The sequence below is a fragment of the Tubulanus polymorphus genome, chromosome 4, assembly GCF_964204645.1.
Source record: "Tubulanus polymorphus chromosome 4, tnTubPoly1.2, whole genome shotgun sequence".
NCBI lineage: Eukaryota > Metazoa > Nemertea > Palaeonemertea > Tubulaniformes > Tubulanidae > Tubulanus > Tubulanus polymorphus.
In genome coordinates, this window is record NC_134028.1 from 18,810,555 (window position 1) to 18,837,744 (window position 27,190).

The 27,190-nt window shown below is 37.6% G+C and overlaps 1 protein-coding gene across 4 annotated transcripts; it reads right to left on the bottom strand.

Annotated features, from left to right (window-relative positions):
- Positions 1-729: 729 nt before the first annotated feature.
- LOC141903814 (ankyrin repeat and fibronectin type-III domain-containing protein 1-like) lies at positions 730-26,634 on the bottom strand. Of its 4 annotated transcripts, XM_074792141.1 has the most exons (19): positions 26,616-26,634; positions 26,441-26,530; positions 16,579-16,682; positions 16,295-16,329; positions 13,627-13,761; positions 11,878-11,970; positions 10,253-10,467; positions 9,724-9,799; positions 9,262-9,365; positions 8,862-8,998; positions 8,347-8,425; positions 7,907-8,020; positions 7,281-7,704; positions 7,065-7,200; positions 6,586-6,921; positions 5,821-5,987; positions 5,160-5,470; positions 4,570-4,670; positions 730-3,391 (listed from the first exon to the last, which is right to left on the bottom strand). In XM_074792141.1, exons 3-19 carry the CDS (start codon positions 16,669-16,671, stop codon positions 2,546-2,548), a joined length of 3,402 nt encoding a protein of 1,133 aa, XP_074648242.1. In that variant the 5' UTR covers positions 16,672-16,682; positions 26,441-26,530; positions 26,616-26,634; the 3' UTR covers positions 730-2,545. The 4 variants fall into 4 exon arrangements, with proteins under 4 accessions (XP_074648242.1, XP_074648245.1, XP_074648243.1 ...); XM_074792144.1 differs by lacking the exons at positions 26,441-26,530; positions 26,616-26,634 and adding an exon at positions 24,344-24,402; XM_074792142.1 differs by lacking the exons at positions 26,441-26,530; positions 26,616-26,634 and adding an exon at positions 17,268-17,475.
- Positions 26,635-27,190: the final 556 nt, after the last annotated feature.

Below are 27,190 nucleotides of genomic sequence, written 5' to 3' on the forward strand. Positions count from 1 at the left end.
CGAGCATGCGCACTGCAAACAAAATGGCAGAAACTCTCTTGTGAGAAAAAAAATCGCTTACCACTGGTGGAAGCCAGTTCATTAACCATACTGGACCCCTGGCAAGTGAGGGTTTCCGTTTGACTGGTACCCGCATGATCCGGCGGCCCACTTCAAAACTTATATCAAAACTAATATCTCGGAATTTAAAGCAATTTTTTAGCCGGCTCTTCTAAATCAATTGATACAAATAGATCCACGTTCATCGGCGTCAATATCTGATATCAAAACACCTCGCTTTAATATATATGATGGTAACCCAGATGGGGCCCCATGTACTTGGGGCCCAACCCGCTACCCCATGTTTCACAGAAACCCGCATGTTGCTAGAGACATTTTTGACAATGTTTTCATTCAGTGAGAGTACATGAAGTAATGATTCCTCGGTCTGGTGTTAGTGAATGCCATGAAAAAAATAGAAATGTTGCATGCCGTGTCAATATTTCCAAAAGTTCATGTTACCTGCCAGGTCATTTCCAGGGATATCGAAAATGAGAAACAAGGTATCATTTTTGTTGCCTTAGGTGCGTGCATCATATACAATCCATACCAGGCGTAGGGGTCTTCTTGGTTTTACATAAACAGAATTGTCTCCCGCTTTTGAGAGAATAACCTGAGAGTTCGTTTTTTTTTGCCAGGGAAATAAATAAAAAAAATCACAAAATAATGCTTTTCACAACAAGTATTCCTTTTATTATAACTTTTCACAATTGAGTATATCAAAAACATTGGTAACTATAGTTTTTAACACAAACAAGTGATATGGCAGTCAACTTACTTCTTTAACTGAGTAAAAATGAGTTGCTATAGATTCCAATGTTCTTTTCTTATAATCATACATATATGATATAGCACAGTCTATTGTACAAATCGGTTGCTTATTATGAATGGTCGAGTTACATATTATATTATATCACATCATAGTTTTCAATATCACATTTTACTTACATGTGTACTTGCCAGGGTTCGCAATAATTATGTAAGGTGGCCGATGATCGCAAAAATGATCAATTCTACACTTGAAAAAGTGTGTGATGATAATACAGTCAAGCTTAAATTATTTTTTTCTAATACAAAATCAGTGAAATCCGAATTATGAAGGTATCACCAATCATCTATGGCAGCTGGGAATGTCAGTCAAATCAAACCATAAAATTGTACAGTTAACCTCGCCTTACTCACCATGGCCAATTCGAACAAAAACAAAATAATTTTTCTGATTTCCAATCGACGTTAGGCAAGGTGTACTGTAACACTGAAGGCTAAACAAAAATTATACCTTGTTTCTACGCAGCGGCCGGGTCATTTTTGTAAAATACATGTATGATAAAATTTGTAAACAGTTCATTTCTATAGCGGCCTGGTCTGTTATGGTAAAATTGGTCACGATTTAAAATAAGTAATGTATATAGTAGATAGGCGGCCGGCCGAGCCAACTTTTAAGCTCAGCAGAGCGGAGAAACAAGGTATCAATTTTTAGCCCAAGTTCTAATATATACATGTAAATTAATGGATACTGAACTAGAGGACCAAAGGTTCCATGGTCTGAGATCCTGTTTTCATAAAATTAATGAAAATATATTTCTACTGTTAATTATGCAGATTATTTATTCATACAAGTCTCGAGAGCTATAATGAGCAACCACTTCTCCGTAACTCGTATTAGGACTTTAATGTAAGGCTTGACTGCATATGATAGCACTAGACATTTATTTATCTGAAATTTGGTAAATCTACTTTCAAACAAAGAATAGATAAATGCAGACTGATTTCTCAACAGCTCTACCTGTTTCAGGCCGTTACCGAGTGGGGATTAGGGGGATTTCGGAAAATGAAAGCGATCCATTCTAAAATGATTCAATCAGGTAGCTGGGAACTTCATATTCTAGGTGCGGAAATAGGCCTTTTTATCGGTAAAAAGTCCCCTTTTTCTTGAAAAAGAACGGCCCCTTAAAATAATGCTCGGCACGGGCCTGTGGTTAGGTCTCACGAACCGTGTCAAGACGCCAAGTGCTACGGTCGTAACATAAAACATACACGTAATTTCATTAAACACATACTGACATATTAGTGTACTTGGATACAGCTATTATTTAATTTCAACAATGTTTGACCCTGTTTGTTCGCAAAAAGCTCAGAGACTATGATATGGAAGACGGTATTATTATTGAATGCTTTTATTACAATCGGTGAAACATGACATGAGATTGCTCAGTGGATCACAATGTCATTTCAATCACAGATTAAATTACCCTGACCTCTTGAAGGTTAAACTTTGTAACCTCACTGAGCTCGAATTTACACCACAGCATCAACTTTGATCAGTTTCGTAAAACCTCTAAACCGCGGTTCAATTCCTTGATCACTGGATAAGAGGTTAACTCTAGGCACCTTGAACATGGTATGGCACTTGGTATGTGTGCCGTACGAAAGTTTAGCATTAGAGTATTGTCACCGTGTAACACCAGTTTCACTTGAATTTTGTTCAGAAAAAAACGTTGTAAATTCAAACCGCTGTACCCTGACCTTGTTCAAGCGCTGCAAGAATATTTGTTTTTAACCGCACGTACAAACGTCCTTTAGTCCATGGATTCTGTAATTGTAAAGGCTGATAATCATCTCTTAAAACACGTTCTCGCGCTCCAATTACAGCGACTAGACAAAACTCATCCAACTGTTCATCGCTGTAATATGGAGCATTCACATTTTTCACACGAATGGCTCGGTTCAACTGCTGTACGACTAATTCGACCACTTCCCGCGACGTCGTACGCGGAGTCACGTGCAGTTTTACGCTTGTCGTTTTGCTTAATCCCGTATCATAAGCTGCGTAAATGCGTAGTACTCCCGGTATAGAGCGACTAACACTGGCGGTAGCATTACTACTAATGCTGCTCGCGCTCAGTAAACTAGATGAACTGTCCTTACTGCTATACAGCGACGAACTATCGTCTGTCATACTATGTGAACTGTAACCGCTCGTGACACTAGTATCGCCGATATTTTCTATGGCTTCTATATCACTGTTGATACTGTTCTCTTTTGAATTTATACTATGTCCGTCCATGTTAAAATCGGCTGAATTACGATCACTATGGTATCCTAAATCACTGGCGCTCGATGTAACAATGTCAATATCCCGACGGTACATTTCGGGAGAATGGTCAGGAGTAGCGGGAGGCGCGTAGAGCACTCCAAGTGGTATTCCGCCGCGAATGTTTTTATCTCGACCATACGAGATTATGTCCATAGTCCATCTCATTCCCTTCCAGATCCCCTCTAAACGACTTTGACAATTTGATAATTTTTCCAAACGATCCTTCGCATCAGCAATCTCTTCATCAGAAAATGCCTGAAATTGTAGAAAAAAAAACAGAATGATATACAGAAGGGGCTGATATTAGTGATATATAAGTACACAAGTATTTTAGCTCAACTTAGCCCACCCAAAAATTCAATCAAGGCAAATAAAGATTAAAAGATATTCCCAGGGATTAGGTATAAGCTTGCTATAACACCAGCCACCGTACTATAACGAATATGGCGGTAAACGAATGTTTACATACTTATTTCATAGGCCGTACATCCTTGATAGAGAATCGGCCGTAAACACGCAGTCTAAAAAAGGCTCCGCACACGAGCGCATTTTGCGTACGCATTTAGCGCAGAAATACGGCGCCCGCACACGAGCCGAAAACTACGCTCAGCAAAGGGAGCTGTGGTAAGCATGTATGCGTTATACACCATATTTACTGCATATCTGCACCATTTACTCGTGACTTTTTATTGCCCTTGTCAAATCTATTTGAATATACAGATTTTCTGTTCTTATTACATCTACATCGGCATTAAAAGTCTTGCAAGGGGAAACTTTGTGATTTTGATAATTTAAGTAATCCCATATCATAAAGACAGTGTGATATTCATGTCATAAATCAGTGTTTTTCTAGCACACTAGCCGCTATCATCAGTTTTTGAGTAATGACGCATGCGCATTGACGACGAATGAAACGCAAATAGCGCTAATAGCCCCGCACACGAGCCGAAAACTGCGCTGTGCCATTTGCGTACGCAGTTTTCGGCTCGTGTGCGGGGGGGGGCCTTTTCGAGCGCATTTTGTCGTTCGCCAAATATCTATCATGATTGATATTTTTGACGCAGCGCCAACTGCGCTCTCGTGTGCGGGCAACTCAGCGCTATTTGCGTTTCATTCGTCGTCAATGCGCATGCGTCATTACTCAAAAACTGATGCATTTGAAACATATGATAAATCGGGACCGTGTTTCAGACGTGTGGCCGCGGCCGGGCCGGGGCCGTGTTTCAGACCCTACCAAATGCGTACGCATTTTGCGCAGCGCTAAATGCGTACGCAAAATTCGCTTGGGTGCGGGGGGCCTTTAGATACACTTAGATATGAATGAACCGTTTAGAGCAAAATGGTCGGTGAAATGTGAATTAGGCGTTATTACTCCTGACTTCAGTTGACTGAGCGAATAAGTCCCATATCACTTCAATGGGAAATGTACGTACCTCCCTTAGAGCCTGTTGTGATAAATGCATATCCATCTCTAAAATTGATGATAATCGTGAGTATCGACTAATAAACTCATTCTCATATGCGCTCATGTGCACTGAAAAAGACAAAAATTGTAATAAATCAGATTTAGCTGAGAAAGTGATCAGAACATTTCGGCAATGAGTTTCACATGCAATAAAAACCGATTAAGATCTAGTAAAGCTCTAAGTAAAGCTCTTTTGTCAGACAAGATTAGCAATGTAACTAGGGGTTCGGGATACCGTTCCCAATTTAGAAAGTGGTCAGAAATGCTTGCCAATCTGACAATTCAATGCCCCTGGTTAACATACATGTAGAGATCAATGACTTTGAAACTCGTCACAATCGTAGAACATGTCATAACCAACAACTTCGCAATTGTACATCAAAGCGTATCGAAAACTTCCCACAATACCTAGATTCTGTCCACAGATGACCGACGAAGAGTGAACGCATTAGCCAGCTGGAAATTAAGTCCAAAATGGGTAAAAAACGTAGGACCAGTTGTCCTACGGACCAATCAACTGGGGCCAATTTTCCAGATATGGAATAATTTGACACTTACCTATCTCAAAGACTTGCACAGGTAGAGCAATAGATCCATGTTGACCACAGAAATCCTCCGAGTAACACGGTACTGAACACACAGATTCAACCGGTGGTAATAATATTACAAACGAACATTCACTCGATAATTCAATCACCTCAACGTCATACATTCGATGACTGATCGCTTCGTCATCACTGATGCCAAGTTTACTCAACAATCGATGGCATGACGATATTAATTGTTCTTGGAAATCAAGTTGAGCATTACTCGGTAATCCTTTCTGGATATCTTTTACGCATAGATGTTGCAGCAATTCCCATTCTTCCCTAAACAGATAGTAATTAACATTAGATAATCATGCATGAACAAGAAAAAAACATGATATTTTATAGCCGTACAACAGCTGGTCTCGGTTCAATAAGTTTAAAATAAAAAATTATATACATCTTAAAGTTTCATAGTGGGATTTCTATCAATTAACAGTATTTCTAATCATACTGAACCAATAGCTCCATGTAGATGCAATATCACCTATTATGATAAATTGTTTGTGCAAAGATAATTCTACAGAACCAAAATCACGCTTCAGGTTTTTGCACAATAATATCTGTTGTGTGTACGCTTAGTGTCATAAAATTGCTACCGGTTAAATATTCTGTTTATATCAGCGACTTACTTCGATACATTAGAATTATCCCGTATTTTCACGTTCGGCAACATATTTGGTGACTCCTGTGGCACCAAAACTTTGATCAAATCGACTGTACTTTGTAATTTCAAGTAACCCAAATAGAGCCCTTTCATCAGTGTTTTCTTGCTACATTTATGATAGTCGATCATTTCCTACAAATAGAATTCAATTCTGATTCAAACAAATACACATACCCGTACCCTGTCACAGGGTATTTGCTTTGTAGAGCGATACTATAGAAATGATAGCATCATTTTGGGACCGTAAACCTTTTATTTGACGTAAAATCGCTATGATAGAAATACCATACATTCGTGGATTATTTTGACGCTTTTTTATGTGTGTCACTTCGGTATTTTTGGCAACTTAATAATACAAGGTATAGATAATCGATGATTCTGAGCAAGTCCTCGTTAATCATCAATCATTGGCTTAGGCGTCCGTAGCCACATCTGTTTTTTTTTTTTGTTCAAAACTTTTTTTCGCACTCCAGAAATTCCATAAATAGTTTTCGTGAATGGTTCAGAAAACGCGCCATCAAGAATTTCAGAAGTGGACATGCAATTTCAAGGATTCAGAAATGCTCGTTTCGGCTGATACAGTGCAAAATATGGCATTACCGCTTGTATTAATTCTGACTCCTCCCCCTTTAAAAAGTCATAGTGACGCCCCTGGTCTGTGGTATTGAGGTTCTTAGTGAACATTGCTGACTCATTGAAGTTTTAAGTTGATTCTGTAACTAACACTTACTGTTATGCAAGCAGTTGTTCGTTCAATTGCTGATAGACAATCTGTCGAGGCTGACGTTGGTAATTTTTTATAAAGTTTCGTCAAAGATATCCATTTACCCCATGTTGGATTCACCATTTTCGAGTCCTTCACGTGATTTATCACAGTCAATAAAATGCTCCCATTCGAATCTTTCGTTGGGCGGTAGAAAAATTGTCCGAGATCCTGTATGCCTAGCGCATTCTGAAATTGTGCGGCTGACTGTAATAGTTTACTACGGAAATGCACCGTATTAGAACTTGAACTTTTATCCATATCCTGACGCAAGCTTTTGACATCATCCCACGTGCATGCAACCTAGAGGAAATGAAATAAACTTGAAAATTCAACTCTGAATTCGAAGATAAAATAACACAAAAATATGAAAGTACCAATAACTCTCTTTCGCACGTAATGAAAACGTTATCGTTATTCACAAAATGTATGGTACCGGTCCTTACTTTCAACATCCAGTGAAGGTCATTATATGGATTGAGACCGGAATAATTATCGTCAACTTCAATTATCGGAAGATTTTCTTCTGCTGTAACCAAAATTCTATCTTCATTGTAAAATAGCACAGATAAATAGACACCTCTGAAAAAAGCAACAATGCATGTCTAACATGAATATACATATACCCCGATAACGTATTTGTATTAAAACGTTACTGTTACCTTTTGAGCAATTTTTGGAATTTCGGATTTCCGGTGAAGAGATTTTTGAAGCTCTTTTTCATGTGATTTGGTTTTTTCTGGTGAGCTGGCGAAGTATCAGGGCCAGACGCAAGTCCGGTATCCTTTAATTCTGAAGCATCAGCTGGCCGAGCATCTTTTATATCATGAAATAAATTGCTTAGTGAAGCGAGTTTGCCGTGCAATCGAGGTAAAATTTGGTCGACATCCCTCCAACTTGATGGCACAGCAAAAGGGGGACACGAACATACATATTCGCTAAAACCTTTAATATTCAAAGCAGCCATTCTGACATAATACGCAGAACCTTGTTTTAAGCCATCAATTGTACAGTTATTCTGGAACGAGTCTTCAATTGCTAATTCACCAGCAATTTCAGAGAAATCTTCATGATTACTCCATTCAACTGAAAAATGTAAGTGATGGCTATCTATAAAAAATGATGCTTTTTCATCACACGAATCAACAATATGAAACAAATCGCAGAATATTCATTCAACCCATTTGGTTCACTAAATACACACTTACTCACTCACTCCAACAATACACTGAATAATTTTCGATATTAACACTTCATCAAATACTTGATTCATTTCATGAAAGCTTACCTTTATACCGCGTAATACAGGCACCATTGCAGTTGTCAGGTTTGGAAAATGTCACCATCAATGAAGAATTATTCACCACTGATAGAACTACATTGTTGACTTTATCTGGTGGTTCTGAAACAACATCAGAATTAGACCATGAAAAACCCATCAACATATTCATAATGGGGCTTAGGCTGTCGGATATTCGTCGTATCGGTGCCACACAAGAATCTGCTTCCAAAATTGATTGATCAGATCCGTTTTTAAGCATATTGCAAGGATGCATCTGCTGTGTATGTACACCTTCGTCGTATTATCATTAAGTGTTGTGCGAGTAGAAATTTAACTTATACAAATATAGAATGTGATAATCAGTACAGGATTTAAACGTCATTTCAATGTTCTAATTGAATCAGACACACATACGTCATTCGTAGGGTTGGAAGCTTTTTACTTACTTGTATGTTCGAATCCAGCTTTCATGCGCTTCAGCAATCGATGTTTGAATTCCCAAATACTCAACTGTCGCTCATTTTCCTGAATTTTATACCAAAAGAACATGATAAAACATGTCATTCTCATGGGTAGTATAGAATTTCTATGATAATGTAAGAAATCGCGATGAGGATTTTAAACTAAAAGCCATTAGAGTAAGTGTGTAGATGATTTAATCATACAAAGTAGCTAGGACGTACAGCCGGCAAAGGGAAGTGGGGTAATGCATGAAACACAAGTTATATCCTCTCAATAGGAAATTAATACAGGAATAAGGTAAGATTTGTTTCAACCAACAAATAGATGAAGTCTAAAAGTTACACTTAGTATATACAAATGTAAATTGCTTGGCATTTTCAGAGAAATCTTTACATCAGTGTGAAATACGATTATTTGATTCATCGAGTGACGTACTCTTGGGATAATTATGGCAGTTATAAAACAGTTTTAAAGCAGTAGTAAGAAAGCCTAGACTCACCTTCTGTTGGCTCGTGGAGATATTATTGCCTCTACCCGTGGCAGCATTGATTACAACTGATGTCAATTCGATCGTTCGTTTCGCCGCTTCATTCGTCAAAGTAGTAATATGCTGAGCACGAACTTCCATATTTATAACTGAAAAAAATGAATCAATTGTTAATGGATACCGGTACTGGTATTTATGATACATATACCTATGTCCGTAGATACTACGTAACCCCAAAAACCTTAAGATTCAATTCCGTTGTTCTATTTGGTAAAAAGGGCTTAGGACCAAGTTCCACAGGATTTGGATAAAGAGGTTGAAAAATAACCTCATCTTAGCACACAACTGTAGAACTGATTCCATTTCAATCAGGTACATATAGGTCCCAGAAGTCTGAGAAGTCAGTACTTACATTTTGGGTTATATTTGGCTCCGTGTCGCAGTAGTAGTTTAGCTATAGGTATATTATTTGTCATCGATGCGATATCCAGTAATGTGAAATCGTCACTATTCAAACTGAAATATACAAGACATGTTTGTCAATCCCAATATCAATCGCAACTTAAGTCCCCCTTAATTTGAGGTGATGACACCTCAACTAACTGGCTACTTATCAAAAAAGATTAAACGTGATGATATTTCACAAATCTTCCTCCATAAAGCGGAAATGTTTCACATCCCCTCCCCGTAGGAAGTGAGAGGATGACACAATTTAGTATTTTTTCTGTAGTTCTGCATCTTGCGCATAACACTGAGTTCCCTATCGGTTATTTTATTTCTCTCAATCGCCAGTTTAACCAACCATATTTCTGACGATAAAAATATATTCATATCATACCCGATGCGGTACTGATGGGGTTACCTGGTACCTTACCTGTTTATTTCTATGTTATTCCCCAGTAAAATTTGAACTTGTTCTAGATCTTGATGTTCTACAGCATCAAACAGCGCTGAAATAAGTTCATTAATGAAAAAATCAAGGCTAGAAGTCTCATTTGGTTATTTTCAATAAGCACCATAATTTGAAAACCGAGTCTAGGGTCCAGTCTCATGAAAAGGATTCTTTCTCAAATCCATTCATGTTTAAGTGAATAAATCAAGAAATAAATAAGTGAAGAAAAATCAAAACGATATAAGAGCCAAAACTTTGAAACTGGGCGATAGGCCCAATTCCCACTATAAAAAGCAATCAAGCTGTAAATAGGTTATCAGTTTTTCTAATTTTTTCTAGTTAAGTTTCTGAGAGAAGAGAATTAATAGCAACCAAACCGTGTACCCAAATTAAACTTCTTGAAAAAGATAGAGCTTACAAAACCCCTACATGTATGACCGATTCTCCAAGTTCTTCTACTCTTCTCTACAGTATCACACAATATATACATGTACCTAGACGATGACCATACCTTGTAAATCCGCAGTTAATCGTTTGTCAGTACGTCGTTTGTCCGTTTTCTGATTGGCTGCTGCGTCATCAGCACTTCCTTTCCTTTTACCAATAGGTAAAGCTTTCAGTTTACTCTGCATGTTCGGAGATGTTTGCAACGAACCCCCACCAACTTGATTAGCGTGATTCGGCTGATTAAGCGTATTAAGTAGACTCACTCGACGGCTGTCTCCACTAGAAATTATATAAGAAGCATAATAGAGCTTTCAAATCAAATTTTGGTGAATTTATGAATCATGATACACAACAATCCCTATGATTTCATAGACTGAGAGTGAGGCTGAATTACATGGATACGTCTAGCACGACCTTCTATTTTGCTTCAAACAAAGCTCGTCGTTTTCCATTTCTCACGGAGCGGAGATATCATAAATGGGTGTCCCAGAAAATGTGTAACCCAACTTATAAGATAAATCATTCATTAACTTTAACTGATAACATTTTTGGGAGGTAATGTTGCTAGACCTGGATGTTTGCTCGAGGGTGAAATGCTGAAATGCAATAATAAGTCACGCAGTGTGTTTATGAACAGCCATGACAATGGTGTCGAACCAGAATTATGGATTGTTCGATTGTGTATGTTGATTGTTAAATGACCGCCAATTGAAAATTTATTCGAAATCCCCGAATCACCGGATTTCACTCCTTGAATGTTGAATCGTAGATTTGGTAAACACACTTATCATTTAAAACCTTATTCCGTGATATTGATACCTTACACCGGGTATGAAATTAGATTATAATATACAATGCACTGTATGATTCTATTTAGATGAACGTATTGAAAGCATAAGTTACAACATGCTTGGGTCAACAATCTGGCAGCAGATATCTAGGGGTAAGTTTGGGGTTCGAACCCAACCTTATCTTGGGTGAATGCCCTTCTGAAAAAGCCCAATTAAAACGAACAAGTTCATTGAAGACATTTGACTAACGTGTATGAAAATGTATGTAGATTTTCAAACCCCTTATTTCTGTCAGTTGCCGGCCTCATAACATTTTAAAATTCTAGCTAGAGATCCACTCCATCCTTCCAGGTAGGGATTCAAACCTGATGGCATCGAGACTATAGCACGGCCCGAAGCCCTGCCTGGTTAGACTAAGTGCGCAGCTTGATGATGTCATTATGAGCCAGAAATCAGGTTTGACTCCAGCCCGAGTTTTCCTTATGCGTGAAATTTGCTTCAGCGATTATTCAGCAGGCAATCTGATTGGCACCGCAAGTTTTGGCGTCTGCGCACTCGGACTAGTGGAGCGCCAGTTTCGTGCTGTGGCCGAATCTAGTGATGCCATCAGGTCGGATCCCTGTCGAGGGTTGATGGATCTACTCTTGAATTGTAATGAAAGGCATGGACGGGACTTTCCCGAAAGAAATTTTCGAAATTTGCCTACACTCTTTGAGGAATATTTAGAAATAGAATTTTCAGAGAAAAGCAACCCATTATAATAAGCCCATCTCAGCATGAACAAACAATATTTTCACACACTCACAGAAAGTACAGATACGTGTACATTGAAACATTCATATAGGACAATTATGTTTATGACGCTAAGTGATTACGAAAGATAAGAAAACGCACAAACCTGTGATAATTAGAGGATGCTGGGCACATAGATACAGATGGCAAGGAAGATGACGATGATGATTTAACTGAGCATGCATTCTCTGGATTATTCCTAAAACGCAACACATAGTATACAGTAATATACACGACATGCACTAACCAATCTTCTACTATATACCCTCAATTGACCTGAGGTGAATTTATCTACTCAATTAGATTTGATTTTCATAATAATGATTTGCTGGTCACGTGTAATCTAATGAAATCAGATTTGCACAACAGGATGAATTTGACGACTAGTTCAGAACGGCTGACAAGAAAATATCGCCCTGGTTTTTGAAATATCATTTGATACAGTGTTAATTTCAAAAATAAGACCAAATCAAATTTGATTTTGCCAGGATAAATACGATTTTACTTAAAATCAAATTTTTGGGGCGTGATAAATTCTCCTCTGATGTTATAAGTAAAGATCGGTTATTTTATAGATTGCGACCGTCGTCTACACATGTACGCACGTCAACACAGGGTACTAAGTTTCAATGTACGGTCATTAAAATGATGGCACATTCAAGTCAGTTCTTAGGCGATTAGAAAAAAAACAAACCAATAGTTAACCTTATTCAATGTACTTCTGAAAAACTGTCCCAGAAACTGATTTACAGCACCGCCTTACTCGTGGTGGGACCGATTGAGAATTGGGAAATCTTTTACCATTAATTTCATTTACAGAAAATTCTTTGCTAGTATCATATAATACTCCAAAGTTACTTTCTCACCTGCTCTCAAAGGTCTACTCCATCTTCCCATGTTAGGTCTAAACGGCTAATAGAGATAGAATGTTGACTCGACCCCTAGCACATCCCGAGACTAATCATGATCTTCCCAATATCTAAACACACTGTTATTGTGAACAGTTGACATATCATCTATCTATTATCTATCTATCTTATTCAAACATAACTGTCATAACAATCAGACACCAGGGTTCTAATTGAGGTTAATTGCTAATGAGGTTGATATTGGTCACACGCAGTGATTGCGCATGGCACATTGTTTATAATACATGTTGCATTAATTGAGAACGTTTGTTTCGAAACTAATTACAGACAATCCAAGCTGAACGAGTCGCTTCGCTCTCATACCACTTGCCAACGATATTCTTACATGAATCTGAACATTATCATTGCAGTTCCCATATTTCAAAAAGTAATATAATTATATAATATTCCTTTCTAATCTTCTGGGATTTGAAATCTATTTATTATTATTTCGTTGTGGACTCATCGAGTATATACTTTTTTTCATCAAAGAATGTAATATATTTTGACTTTCAGATCATTTCAAATCAAAATAAAACAAGCCACCAACATCCAAGCTGCCTTTGTGTCACTGGTACCTTGTTCAGGGTGGCCACTGACCTGGCAAACTCAAGGAATCAGAAAAATCTAGAACGGGAAAACTCTCTACGTTTTTACAAATTTCACAAAGAAAACCTGGAAAGGGAATTGACAACGTGTTTCTGGAATTGTGGAATTGTGTGTAGTCACATGGAAAAATCAGGAAAAACTAAGGGATTTGTAAATGGGCGGAAAGTGCCCACCCTGTTGTTATAATCAGTGGCGAAAAGCGTTTTAGTAATAACATTTGAGACACGTAGACAATTGACCAGAGTGAGAATATTAAACTAAACGATACTACCAGTACTAACGAAGCCTTAATATAAGTGCTAACGAAGCCTTAATATGAGGTATAGTAAAATACTTACCAATCAAGGCTAACCGATCTTGCTCGCAATGACGCGCGTTTGTCAACGTCATTGAGATCTCGGGGTTTACGTTCCTTCTGACTCAGGCGTCTTGCGATCCGAGAAAAACCGCCGCGACCCACGTTTAAACTTCCCCTGAAAACAGATTAAGAGGTCAAACATTTGGAAGGCCTACCCGATTTTGCAACAGCGACCTGCATACACAATATTCCCAATGTTTATAGCCTATGCATTTGTAAACTATGAACAAATCATTTCACTCCAATCTGCCAAACACCTTACACATGTCAACAAGCATAGAACAATATACAATGGCCCTTCCGAGTTGCCATGATAAAATCGTGAGCCACATTGCTTAAAAAGACTTAGAATTGAAAAACTTTAACTCGTACTACAGGAGGACAGCTACTGAATTTCACACTACAAGAAAATAACTTTTGGCCTTCCGATCAAGAGAATATTCAATTTCACTCCTGACAATGGCTTCTCTCAGTCGTATATACCTGTCAATGAGCATTCTGACAGCAATAATATCCATACACTTTAAATATTCCAGAAAACGCTTTTGAGTTTGATTTACGTTTACTAATATAAGTTTAGAGTGCAGAAAGTGCGTAGCACAGACCGATCACTGCAACCACCTGTAAATATATGTTCTAATCATCAGAGATACTGCTTTTAGAAACAGTCTGATTCATGTTACTATAAATAGCTGCCGATCGCGCTTGTCTGAGTGCATTATTGATGTACTGGATGATGGTGCTTTGGTGATCTGACGCAGCTACGTAGGTCATTGATCGTCTGATCATATACATGAGAAATTATGAAATGAAATTGCTGAGGACCTAGAAGCCGAGAAAAAAATACACGCAGGCATACAGGGCTTAATTTCCCTCTAGATTCCATTGGCAGGGATTCGAACCTGAATCCAGCCACTAAGGGAAAGTGTCCGAGGTATCGCTCTCGTCGATGAAAATGAGAGTTTCTAAGTAAAATTCATAGGGCCTAAATAATTCGGAATTCTATTCTTCGATTGCAGTCTGTGATCATATACATGAGAAATCATGAAATTAAATTGCTGAGGATCTAGAAGCCGAGAAAAAAATACACGCAGGCATACAGGGAATCTATTATTTCAGAAAATATAATTTTCCAAAAACGAATCTATAAGAATCAACACACATCCTAAAAAATGTGAACTTTAGTTCTTGAATTTCAAATTATATCATAATCCCATATTTCCTGAATAATTTATATATCTATAAATAGCAGTTCTACAGAATGATAATATATATCATTAATTTGTTTCACACATACATGTTGATGTAGAATAACAGCGGGCAACGTCAGTAAATTCGTGATTTAAAAAAGAAGTTTCACACTCTTTCCCTTGACAAAACACTTACCTATAATATCGGGTTTATTTCAATGACACGGATTGAGACACACTGATACTTTACACTGATAAACAAATAATGCTTAGATACAATTGAAAGATTCCCAATGAAGAATATTGTTCCGCGTAGTCACCCCACGAGCAATGCCAATGCTAATAGAACACAAAGCCCCGTGTATTTTATGAATTGAAGCCATAAGCGTCGAGACTGTTTATACGCTTGGGCATGAATCCGATAAAAACTGAGTCAAGTTTTCAGTTACGACGTGCGTGTGTCGCCTAAACAATGGGTATCGCCACTCGTAACAATCTGTCAGTGTGTCAGCCTGCCCGTGGTGGCATACTGTGTCAGAACAACATCCATCCAGCCTACCTATGGATTCTTTTCAAGTCCATGGTTTACCTAATGCGAGTTATATCAGCCGATATGTATATAGATACACATATATTTACATTGTTGATAAAAACTGGCTTATAGTGTAATGCATAGTCTACGTGACGCAATGACTAATAGTTTCTGTAGCCTGACACCAACGCCCTTTGTCGATATCTTACTCCTGTTGTTGTATATCTAAATCTGTATGAAAATATAACAATTTCCTATGTGTGGATGGGTTAATATTTCATAGTAATTTTTACCCCGAACTTTCGATTCGCACAAAGAAATGTATTTCTAACTAAGAGATGCCAACCTGTTTGATACTTGAAATAATAATTCAAGAAAAATGGAAATTTCAATTCACCAACCCGACATTATGATCGCTAAGAGTTGTTGCACGCGGCGTCCATGAAGATGATCTTAGAAAAAAATGTATTTACATTTTTATTATTGCATACTGAATCAAACTCAATGAAACGTTTATACCATGAAACAATAGTTGATTTCTGAGCTTTCTACAAAATGAAATGGTTTTGGTGTAACTCTCAAAAAAGCTTTTTGAAACACCTAAACTCGGTTCACAGATCCGATTATTTACACCAAATTTGCCAAGCTGCAATTAATTAGTTTTTGATGTTTCCGCGGCGATTGTCGCTATCTGTCATATGTTGTCAGTTGGCTGTCATGTCAGTTGTCACCTGACAATTGGCATAGGCCGTCATATAGACACATTTTATCTGTTCGGTATATCTTCGAGATCTCTGATTATAACTTATCAGCAGAATTAGAACTAGTTTGCATTTACATGTGTCCACACAGATATAGTGAACAGACACTGCTGCTGATTCCATCAGTGCAACAAAAATCCTGCCAAATAATCAAAAACGTCTTACCGTCTTTCTAGATCTGTCGTCATGGCAACCAAATTCTACACGAAGGCAAAAAAGAAAAAATGTCGGCGTTTTAACGACAAATGGATCTATGAGACAGAACGATGTCATCGATGTTACAGTGAGCTAAATATAGACCATGTTGACATGGCAATGACAATATTTCTTTATAAATAGATTCGCGACATGAGTTTGAAATCGATATGGAGATAAAATAGAAATAACGTCGGCGAATGAAATAAATAGCTCTTTGTTTTACATTAGATGTATATACACCCCATACTTACTGTGCTCGGAGGCGTTGTATAATACAGAGGGTTCGTTTTACTGGGACTTGTGCTGACCTCGGGTGGGATACCATCTTCCTCATCATCTAACATCCATGCTGAACCTACAATGTATTTACATGATGTTAAGTATCATTAAGTATTCACATTATCGAAAAAAACCCAGTAAAAAACTGAAGCCATCAAAACGAAGGTCATTTGCTCCACCGCCAATTTCCCAAGGGTTTCGGTCCCTGTTCACCTACCCCGTGAGCTCAGGGTCAAGAAATTCATACCTTGTATCTCAGACATCCACATCGTTTGTAAAATACTATCTAATCCACGTTGTGGATTGATTACTGATAAATGATGATAACACGCCCGTTTCGATTTATAATCCAAAGATTCTCGTTCTCTATTATATTCCCTTTTGCTCATGGCGTATGAATTGCAACATCTGAATTTTGCGAACAATTTCAACAAAATGTGCAAGGTTTAGCTATAGGCCTTACAACCGCATGTAATGATGTATATCAGTCAAAGGGCAGGAAGGAGTCATCACACCTGTGATTGTCACACATGCCAATATTTCCTTTCATCCATAATTCAAATCAGTCCCCGTTCTCAACAATAGACGGCCTTAAAACCAATTAAACCAAGAGCTCCCTATTGGCTAATTTCAAATAGGCTATAAACTCCTGTATAGAAACCTTCATGGTCCAATTTCCAAATCTAACACTCCGTGATGCCTTTGGTGTTGCGAGAGAACCTCCCAGCTTAAAAGAAGGGTTGTTCGCGGCTGTATTTCCATCACCCTGGATTCCAGATTCTTACAACTGTCTCAGCCTTCTCCCGAAGTAGCCTAGGGAGCTCGTTACTGTAGCAGATGCATCATTTGTAGTATCGTGTGGTATTAGAACTGGGTGTTTATGGGATTTTACGTCGGTAGTTAATTGGTTCTCTTTCGGTCTCGCTCAGCCCCCATAACGCTGAGTGCCTGTTATATGCTGATGACTCCATCAAGAGATCGATTTAGTAAGATTAGTTCTATTTATAGTAACATGTTATTTATTCTAGCTTTAGATAGCATCGACTCCGACTGTTGGGGCTATTCTCGTCAGTTACTGATTATTAATAGAAAGGTGGTTAGTCACGTCACGTGATGGAGCGTGACTAAATAGTAAGGATACGTTCAAAGAAACTTAGATCCATAAACTGGCTGAAATCTATATCGATAACTGATCGAAGAAGGACAATTCGGCAAGGCTATAGGCTATAAGCCTCCTGACTGTTATAATATAACTACATAATATAACGTATACAAATATTATTTTGATCAACAATTAGTTCATTCTCCAAATCCAAGTGAAATTTGAATCGAAAGAACCAATGGAAAATCAAAAGGGACGACACATATCAAACGGGGATTGAAATGAGTCAATCCGCCATGTCCCTCTAGGACTTCTTCCGTGCGCTATCTATCTACTACTCATTTAGCCTATTAATACTTCTAATCTATGGTGGACAACAGTATTTAAAAGAAACACGCATTCAACGACCGAATGCTTAGTCGAGATCAAAAGATCAAAATGGCAAAAGATCAGAAATGGGGACAAGAGTACTGATTACTGATTAGAGATGAGCGTGCACGAAAGTCAGATTCGTATCTCTGACAGTCGTTCTTGGTTGTATCCCGGTGGGTTTTTTTTTCAAAATCGGCGTCTCCTTCAAAATCTAGCCAAAGCTATCTCAATCACCCAAAGAACTGAGAACACAATATTTTGTGCTTCCACACAACTTCATGCGCGTGATATTTCCTGTAGACTAGATGAGCTACGTGACTATGGGATTAATACTAACACATCGTTCATTTAAAACACATTACTATTATTATCATTTAATCAGAAATAGCTGCAAAATAAAACACGCGTTGACGTCCAATCAATAAAAACCTATGCACACTCACAAAATTAACCTGTATGCCATCAATCCATCAACAAACAGGATATCACTAGGATACTATTTTCAAGTGGATGATACCAAAAAGAATACCAAAAATAATACAAAAAAATACATATCAAAAATATCTTTATGCATCTTGAAACATATTCCAAATAGTTAAAACCTTTTCAGTAAAAGTAACAAGTTCTAGGCCCCAATTTCAGAATAAATTCGGAAGATGTAAAACATTTAAAAAGTACATTCGTTTCAAGAAAAGCATGTCGTCTTTTCTTATTCAGTTTTTCTCCTTATTTCATTTTCTTTCTTTTCTATGAGTGCTTTTTTGTACAAGCTTTCTTTTGCGTCAAAGCAGGTTTAATGTCTAAACTGTTATTCATTCCTTAATTTTGTACTAGAAGATCTTACGTGTATGAGAACAAATCGTGAGCATACCGATGTGTTTCTTTGGAAAGAAGGAGAATGGCTATCTCTTTCTGATAAAAAACATGAGGTTACTCTCTGAAGAAAGAGGAAGTATAGAATGAAGATAAACGATGCTATTTCAGCTTAATGGTGTGTCATATAATGTAGATTTAGTTAACAATTCTAAGAATAGAATTTCTGAGTGTATGATACTGTTTTCGAATAATCGATCGATCAAACGTTCAGTTAGAGGGAAAAGTGCGTTATGGGTGGGACGCGTCTAATCACCCCGGTTCAGACTACTTGAAGACTATGATCGTACTTCTATACGACCAGCTAGATTTCCGTTCGTTGAAGACTAAACAGCAGGTTTCCCTAAACCAAATCTGCCTTGTTACAGTAGCTGCTATACTTTTCTCAGAAAAAAATGATTCATTCATAGCATGCAAATATCAATTGAACGAAACACCGACTGAATCTTGACTTGCTACTATATCTCCATCATAAAATCCCAGTAAGAAACAATCTGAAGACGAGAGTAAGCACCAGATATGAACGATAACTTAAGAAACTTATGGACGATGATTGCGTAACAATCGCCTAATCAAGAGCCCGTCTGATATGTTAATCCAGTGGCGGATCCAGGGGCATAATATGACTACCGCATTTCGGCAACCGAGTGCCGAAGGCACGACATGTGCAATACGAGTGCCGAAGTCACGACGTGCCTACGGGGGGATCTGGGGTCCTCCCCCAGAAAATTTTGAAAAATTTAAAGGGCTGAGATGACATTTCCTGGGTTTTGGAAGAGAAAAATCCTGTTTTAATATGGGTACTTTTTTCCAAGGAATCAGCTAAGTCAAATCCATCCATGAAATAAATTAAATGTTGTTAGAGGAAAAATGTTGACTACCGCATTAGTGGCAAGTGCGGTAGGCTAAATCCGCCACAAAGGCGTCTTCCCAAAGTTAGTATACCCATGACGTATAGACTACGTAGTTTATACGTCCATGGTATACCCAAATAATACTCAATTATCAAAGTAATAAGACGAGGACTCCAGATCCTACAACCTTTCCTTACTTGCACAAATAAGGCCATGCACGGCCTTAGGATGACCGTCTCATGAGACAGTCATCTTGGTTCAGATCGACCCAGTTTTTATAGTAATGATACTCATACCAATCTCAAGACAATGACCAAAGCGTCGTTAATGTCTCCCGTGAAAACTTCAAAAATGTGCAAATAATGTTAATTTTGTCGCAGGCCGTTGATCGGCCATCTTTTGTTCTTCGGGTCAATGTTTAGGATGCAGGTGCGTCTATGGTCACATGTACTAAAATATCAAGACAATCCATATAGCGTCTTCCAAACATTCCAGGATGATTTACAGATGGACGGGCGACGGACGAGAAGAGAATCCAATCGCCCTCAAGGCTTCCCCGAAGTGGGCTATACGAACTGTAGTTTTTAATAACCCGATTCAAACCGCATCAGTAACTCAGGAGAGGTTTACCTATGTATTCGACAAAAACAAGAAATTACACTACGAATAAAAGAACGCAAAATTCAATTAGGAAATACCCTTTCCATCCCTATTCTTGAATATTTATATCATAGGTCGATAATGAGTCAAATGTATTCAATGACGAAACATTGGTTTCATTTCGTGCTGACCGGGTCGAAGCCATATGACGGAAAAAGAGGTGACGTGTAGCATTGGCAACGTACAATTAATTAATCAGTTGACGTCATTGCATCCTGCGTCGGTATATGTTTACGTAAATACGAACACTTGGACGGATTTTATCATTGACCACCTGTGCGACCAATAATTACCAGACAACCTACGTAGACTAGTGTTAACATGATGGACAAAACGTAAGTGGTCATCGAACGGATCACCAACCGATGCACACGCGAATCCGTTTTGGACCATGATACGTTATTAGATCAGCTGAATTACTTGAGTCATTTTGGGAAAGATTTTTGAAAAGGCATACATATGCCAATATCAAATTTATAGAATACTGTGCTAGCTACGTAATTACCTTTTCCATTGATCAGAGCAGGACGATTTACTGGACTCGTTGATAATATATCCTGTAATTTTCCGATAACCGATAAAGGCATTTCTTTCTCAAGTCGGTATCCAAATATGTTTACAGTCTGCTATCAGCCATGAGCCAAATATTGTAATGAACAGATTTGAAGAAATAGTGTTCACCGGGCGAAGAGCGCAGCGACGATGTTCACCTGATAATGATGCTAAACAGTACTGAACGACAAAACGCTACAGCCACACAAATTCAACTCACGCGTGAAACAACGCTGTACAACACCCCTCGTTACAAAAGCAACAGTTCCCCGAACGACCACCATTGCTGGTGTGCCTCGATTTGCGTTTTGGAGCCTGGATTAAAAATCTAATGCTCAAGTGTGGCCTCTCGCCGATTTCTGATCGACGTGGTCATGCGAGCGCCACAGCCGCAAACAATCGGAGGGGGTGAAACCCCACCCCAGAAACCTTTTGAAAGTTTTGATTAAATATTTTGATTAAAAAGGGGCTTTTGACCTTATTAACCAGAGTCCATGGATTGATTTTTAGTTTTTTATTCGAATTTCCTCAGCAAACTCACAGGGACATTCCATTTAAATTCGTGAGATGGTTGATGAATTGCACTTAAATAAGCTCTTCACGATAATTAAGAAAATTAGCCTGTACATTTAGGGGTCTGAACATCTAAGGGATGATAATTACAGCATAATTATGACCATTGTCAAAACTAATTTGATAATAACTTAGCACTGCAAAACCAGTGTGTACACAGCAATCAACAACATCCAACAATCTCATAAAGCGTATTGGAATATTCCTTCTACAAGAGACGGAAATTGCTTCTTAGGGTTACTTAGATTATTTAAAAGATATGTATAGGTATATTTAATGGAAAAACGCCAACTGTAAAATGAATGTAAGATTGTCATTATTAATTACTTTGACGAATATGTATTATCATTATCATTAATCAAAGAAAGCGATTAATGTGATTACATTAGAAAATGTATACATTCAATAAATAACATATTCACTCACTGCACTACATGATATACCAAGAATCCTTAATCAAAGAATAGCTCTTATCAGAATAAGAGGGACGGACAAGGTTTGAATTTCAGAATTTGAGGGTTTTTATACCTGCAAAATGAAAATTTGGAATTGGAGAGTTTTTGAGGGTTCTGGGGGGCTGACTAAATATCCCCGGATAAAATTGGTTAAAAATCCAATCAATATCATTATGGACTTGACGAATCCGGGTCATAATACCTCCGCCCAAAATAATCAATATTCTGTACGACTAATTAAATATTCTAAAATCTAAATATTGAATTGTTTCCTATAGTGTTTCCAGATAAATCTAGTATTAGATTAAAGACATAAGATTAACTAATTAATATTCTATAAATAAATCCATATCTCGTTGTTTGTCCAAATCAAAGAGGAATGATTATACAGGTAATTTCCAACAACACGTGAACCGGATTCACTAGAAATTGTACCGTATTATACCGTAATACATTATATATGATTCTATATATGTATAATAGTCGATGTTGGTGGTACATTATACATCTAAATAATAGAATTATAGTATATTCTGAAATTCTGGGTAGATGTATTTTGGGCACACATGAGGGTATTCAGGTTGGATGGATTTTGGGCGGAGGTATTGTGGCGAGTATCCCGGACTTGACGTAAAGCCGGTTAATAATTGTCATACTCTTAACTAAACTTACAAAGACAGATAATGAGCATTTTCGCGAAATATAATCAACAATTTTCATTCCTGGATATAAGTTTTCAAGGAATTTCATAGGGGAAACTTCAAATTCAAGGAAGCGTCTGCATCACTTCCTTATTACGGTAGACTCCTCAGGTTCTGTTAATCTTAAACCGTTAATTTCATCGGCAAATTCTATTGTGGAGACATTTTTCCTGCTTTATAACTTAGACCGTTTTTCCAGGGACTTTTTTCCGTGTAATATCGTATAAAAAACTATGAACCCGCTGAAACCAAAAACATTGCTCGATGATTCATTAAGTATTCGATGATTTTGCCATTAACCAATTCTTATCTTTCCTTGGAGTGAGTCGTTTATGAATCGTCTTTACGAGCAACATGACTTATATATTTCCTTTTCTGTAACTGTAATTTATAATCTTTTGCCGGCTTGTCAAAAGCTGGACGTCATTTTGTCCACGTTTCAGGCTCTGGAGTGACATAATAATGTACTACACCTATGCGGAGATTAACCCAACGACTTCACAAACTATATTCTGGGTGTAACCTAAACATTCACGCAGCAAAGCCACGTTCGTATCTATCGTTGATTATTTCCGCATTTGAACATGGAATCATATCTTATTCAGTGATCGTCAGATTGACTGAGCTGTATAAAAAAACAACTCGTGTTATCCGACGTTAGCTAAATATAGCATCTTATCAATAAACTATTCATATATCCGTTCCCCAAAGAAACATAACGTGATGATGTCATAACATCGTGTTGTTTGTGACACACGGAACAGGGCAGTGTCGATAAAAATCTCATTTGCAGAGAAATAATGCAATGAACTAGACATGTACATCTGAACCGGTTTGGAACTGGCCTCAGAATTATCCAGTACTGTAGCTCTGCGCAAAAGACAAATTGTTCTCTCCGCTCGTTTCCCTCTCCCTCTGTTCCTTCTATCTTGGAGTAGTCAAATGATTACTCGAAAACTCTATGTATTCACGATTCCCGTCGTATAAATCTGATAAATGGCGGCTGCCTCGATTGTTGATGCGCTGCCATAGTGACGTAAAAAGAGACCGAATAAGTCATAGCTATTAAGTAGTGTTATAACACATCTATGACTGTTTTAATCATTATTGAACCCAAGAAATAACCGGTTACGTTCGCATCACAATCTTATCTCATTTCGTGATATATATATATATATATATATATATATATATATATATATATATATATATATATATATATATATATATATATATATATATATATATATATATATATATATATATATATATATATATATATATATATATATATATATATATATATATATATATAATATATATCGGGCTGGTGTATTTTCGTGCTACATGGAGAATCTTTGCCGTTTAAATCAAACAATCCATTAAAAGACATCTTGACAGTTCTATTATATTTCAAGACAAAGAACACTAAGAGACTTGTAAATATTCACGAAACGATTTCAACATAACTTCATATCTTGTGACCTGAAATTGACATTAACATTCGAAAGCAGGTTGGAAGTTTCCCAAAGTTTCCCTAACTGCTTTCCTTATGATATATGTATATATTAAGGATTATAATGATATTAACTTACGCGGATTGCCAAGACGAATGCGAGACGGTGTTGCATTGCTTCGTTCGTTTTTCGTTTCGTTTTCATCCGAAGAAGTCAACAATGCCTCATTTATGTATTCAACTTTGTCACGTCTCCTCAGAAACATCGCTGTACAAAGCAACTCGTTTAAAAAACACACGGCACCGCTGTCTTGTAAGGCGGTGAAGTATTTTCAGCGAAGAAATGTTTGTGAACTAATCAGTCAGTTTGATTATTGATAAGTGAACACGAGAACGAATAATGAAACCGTAATCACTTCTCAGTAGCCAACTTGTGATTTTCTTATTTGAAAGGATATCCCACATAATCTTTCTCTTTAGCTCTACTGCGAGCCACCGACAATGTCGACCGTCAAAATCACAATGACATCAGCTTGATACAAGTCGATGTTTCTCTGAAATTGCTAAGATATTTCCAGCAGAGAAATGAAAATGTCTGTATGACTTCCACTTAATTAGTAGTTATATTGAGTATATCCGACTATTCCGATCTATAGGAACTGGCATTGTATACATAGATCTATACCGGGCTTCCAATTCACCTCACATATAGAACTTGGTATTCAGTCTTTTTTCCCTTTTTATTCGTCGTAAATAATTTCCTGTGATTGCCTGGTATGATAGTCTTATAATAAAATAGAACAAATATACGCTATAAGATATATGTAAAAAGGTAATATCATCATAAGTCATGGATTATGTGATTAGTATCCTACTTGTTGATCGGGAAACTATACGAACGTATGTACCCACAGTCCAGCATCAACGTGCGCCCCATAGACGCTGAAACTATGCATTGTTGAAAGAGTTCTCAGAATTCGGTGAACCTAAAACTGTAGCGACTCTGCAGCTGACTTCTTCCCCGAGAAATTGTTAAAACAATAAATTTGTCTCGGGGTTTACGTGATTTTGTGCACGTGGTGGCAGACGCTTTACGTAGCAAACATCACCTATTTCAGCTGCCGATTCAAATTCCATCCAAGTCAACTAATTTCATTTTAATCCACAGACAAGTTAGTAAAATATAGCATAAACTTATACTATATAACTGCGCAACAGGAGATAACAAAACATAGTGACCGCCAAAACAAACTCCGGAGATATTCCAAACTATTTCAGCGGGGACCTTAACGTCCTAACATACAAACTATATCAAATGACACATGTACGTATATAGCTCAGCGAAATGATCAAAAAACGATCATGCAAGCGTATTGTGTGTATAATCTCGTAGCTAGCCAATACGGAGACCTCCCAGTGGCCTTTTGCTAATCTTAAACCATTAATACCTTTGTAATTCATTCATGGCTTAGTGACTGTATGCCGGGACAACATTTTAAAATATAGAATTTAAGTAAATATGTACATCTGAATACGGTGATTTTCCGGCGATGAGCCACCCTCGTGTTCTATTGCGATCGAACAGGCATGGAGAGCGAAATCGCGAGAATATAATCATAATCCTATTCTAACGAAAACTGCTAATTATTGAGAATTGTTGTCACATTCCCGACTGACACTGATTGGCTCAGGAGAATAGGAACGAATTGAGAAGATCAGTTGTTGAAGGTGGCCGCCTGCGTTGTTGCACTTAAGTTCTATCGGGTGAAGTAACTGATTGTGTTTATAACCAGTACTACACTACGCCGAGGATCATCTATCTCTATAGTACGGGGTACAGACAGACGCTGGATTCGTGCCAGCAATACCAACCGATCATTCGTATCGATCGGCGACGTGAAGAAAATCTCGTACCAATCGTTTTTATTTAGAAAATTGATCTGAGAATAGCATGATGTCTGTAGCTTTGAGAGTAATATGAGAACGGATGTTCAGTGCGGAGCAACGTTTTACTGACAATATTTCATGTTAACAGACTTTCATTTTTACACGATTCACACAAAACTTTTTTCATCGAAACATCACTCAGCTTTTAGGGCCCACCTTATATATACATCGTGTCCAAAAAACCCAAATGCACTAGCGTGTTAACCGAGCCTGTATATGATGCTGCCTCATCCTTGCCAGCCAATGAACGACGTAGAGAATATATACTATTGACCTGGCGTTCGCTTACCTTTCGCCTTGGATTTAATGGCAGGCCGTCTGTCGGCACTAAAACTACGAGCTCTACTGGTTTTACGTCTTATCGGCTGAGGCAATACATCTATAGCAAAAGAAATGTCCTTTTAATATCGATAAAAATGAATGTAAGGTGGCACAAAAGATCCCCATGAATAAGAATCATATACCTTGATTTTTCTTATGAGTTTGATTAGGAATTGGTGAATTCAATATCGATACAAGTCAATGTTTTATAATAAGGTGACACTAAAGACTTCAATAATATTTAAACATTTACCTTGATTTTTCTTATGAGTTTGATTAGGACTTGGTGAATTATTCCTCCTTAAAGTAGGTTCAGGACTCGGGGTACTGGTCCTTTGTTTATCCTGTCCATGGTTGGGCGTCTCTTCCGGTTTCAGGTGGTTATAAACTGGTATAGAAGGTAGTGTTTTCGATCGGACAAATTCTTTTCCATTACAACTGAAAGATGAAAATAAACATGTCAAACGATATTGTAACGGAAAGCCAACGTAAGCTTGACAAAATCACGATCTGATATATTATTTCACATATATACGTTTTTTCTCCGAGATGAAAAGATTTCGCATCATCGTGCGACCCCAATTACCTACACTGATCCTGGATTCGTTACCATGGTAATCGATAGATCTACCCACTAACTAGTGACCATGGTAACGTATCTTTAAAGAAGGTAGACGGTGATTTAAAAAAAAACATCAGAGTGCGAGGCAACGTGCCA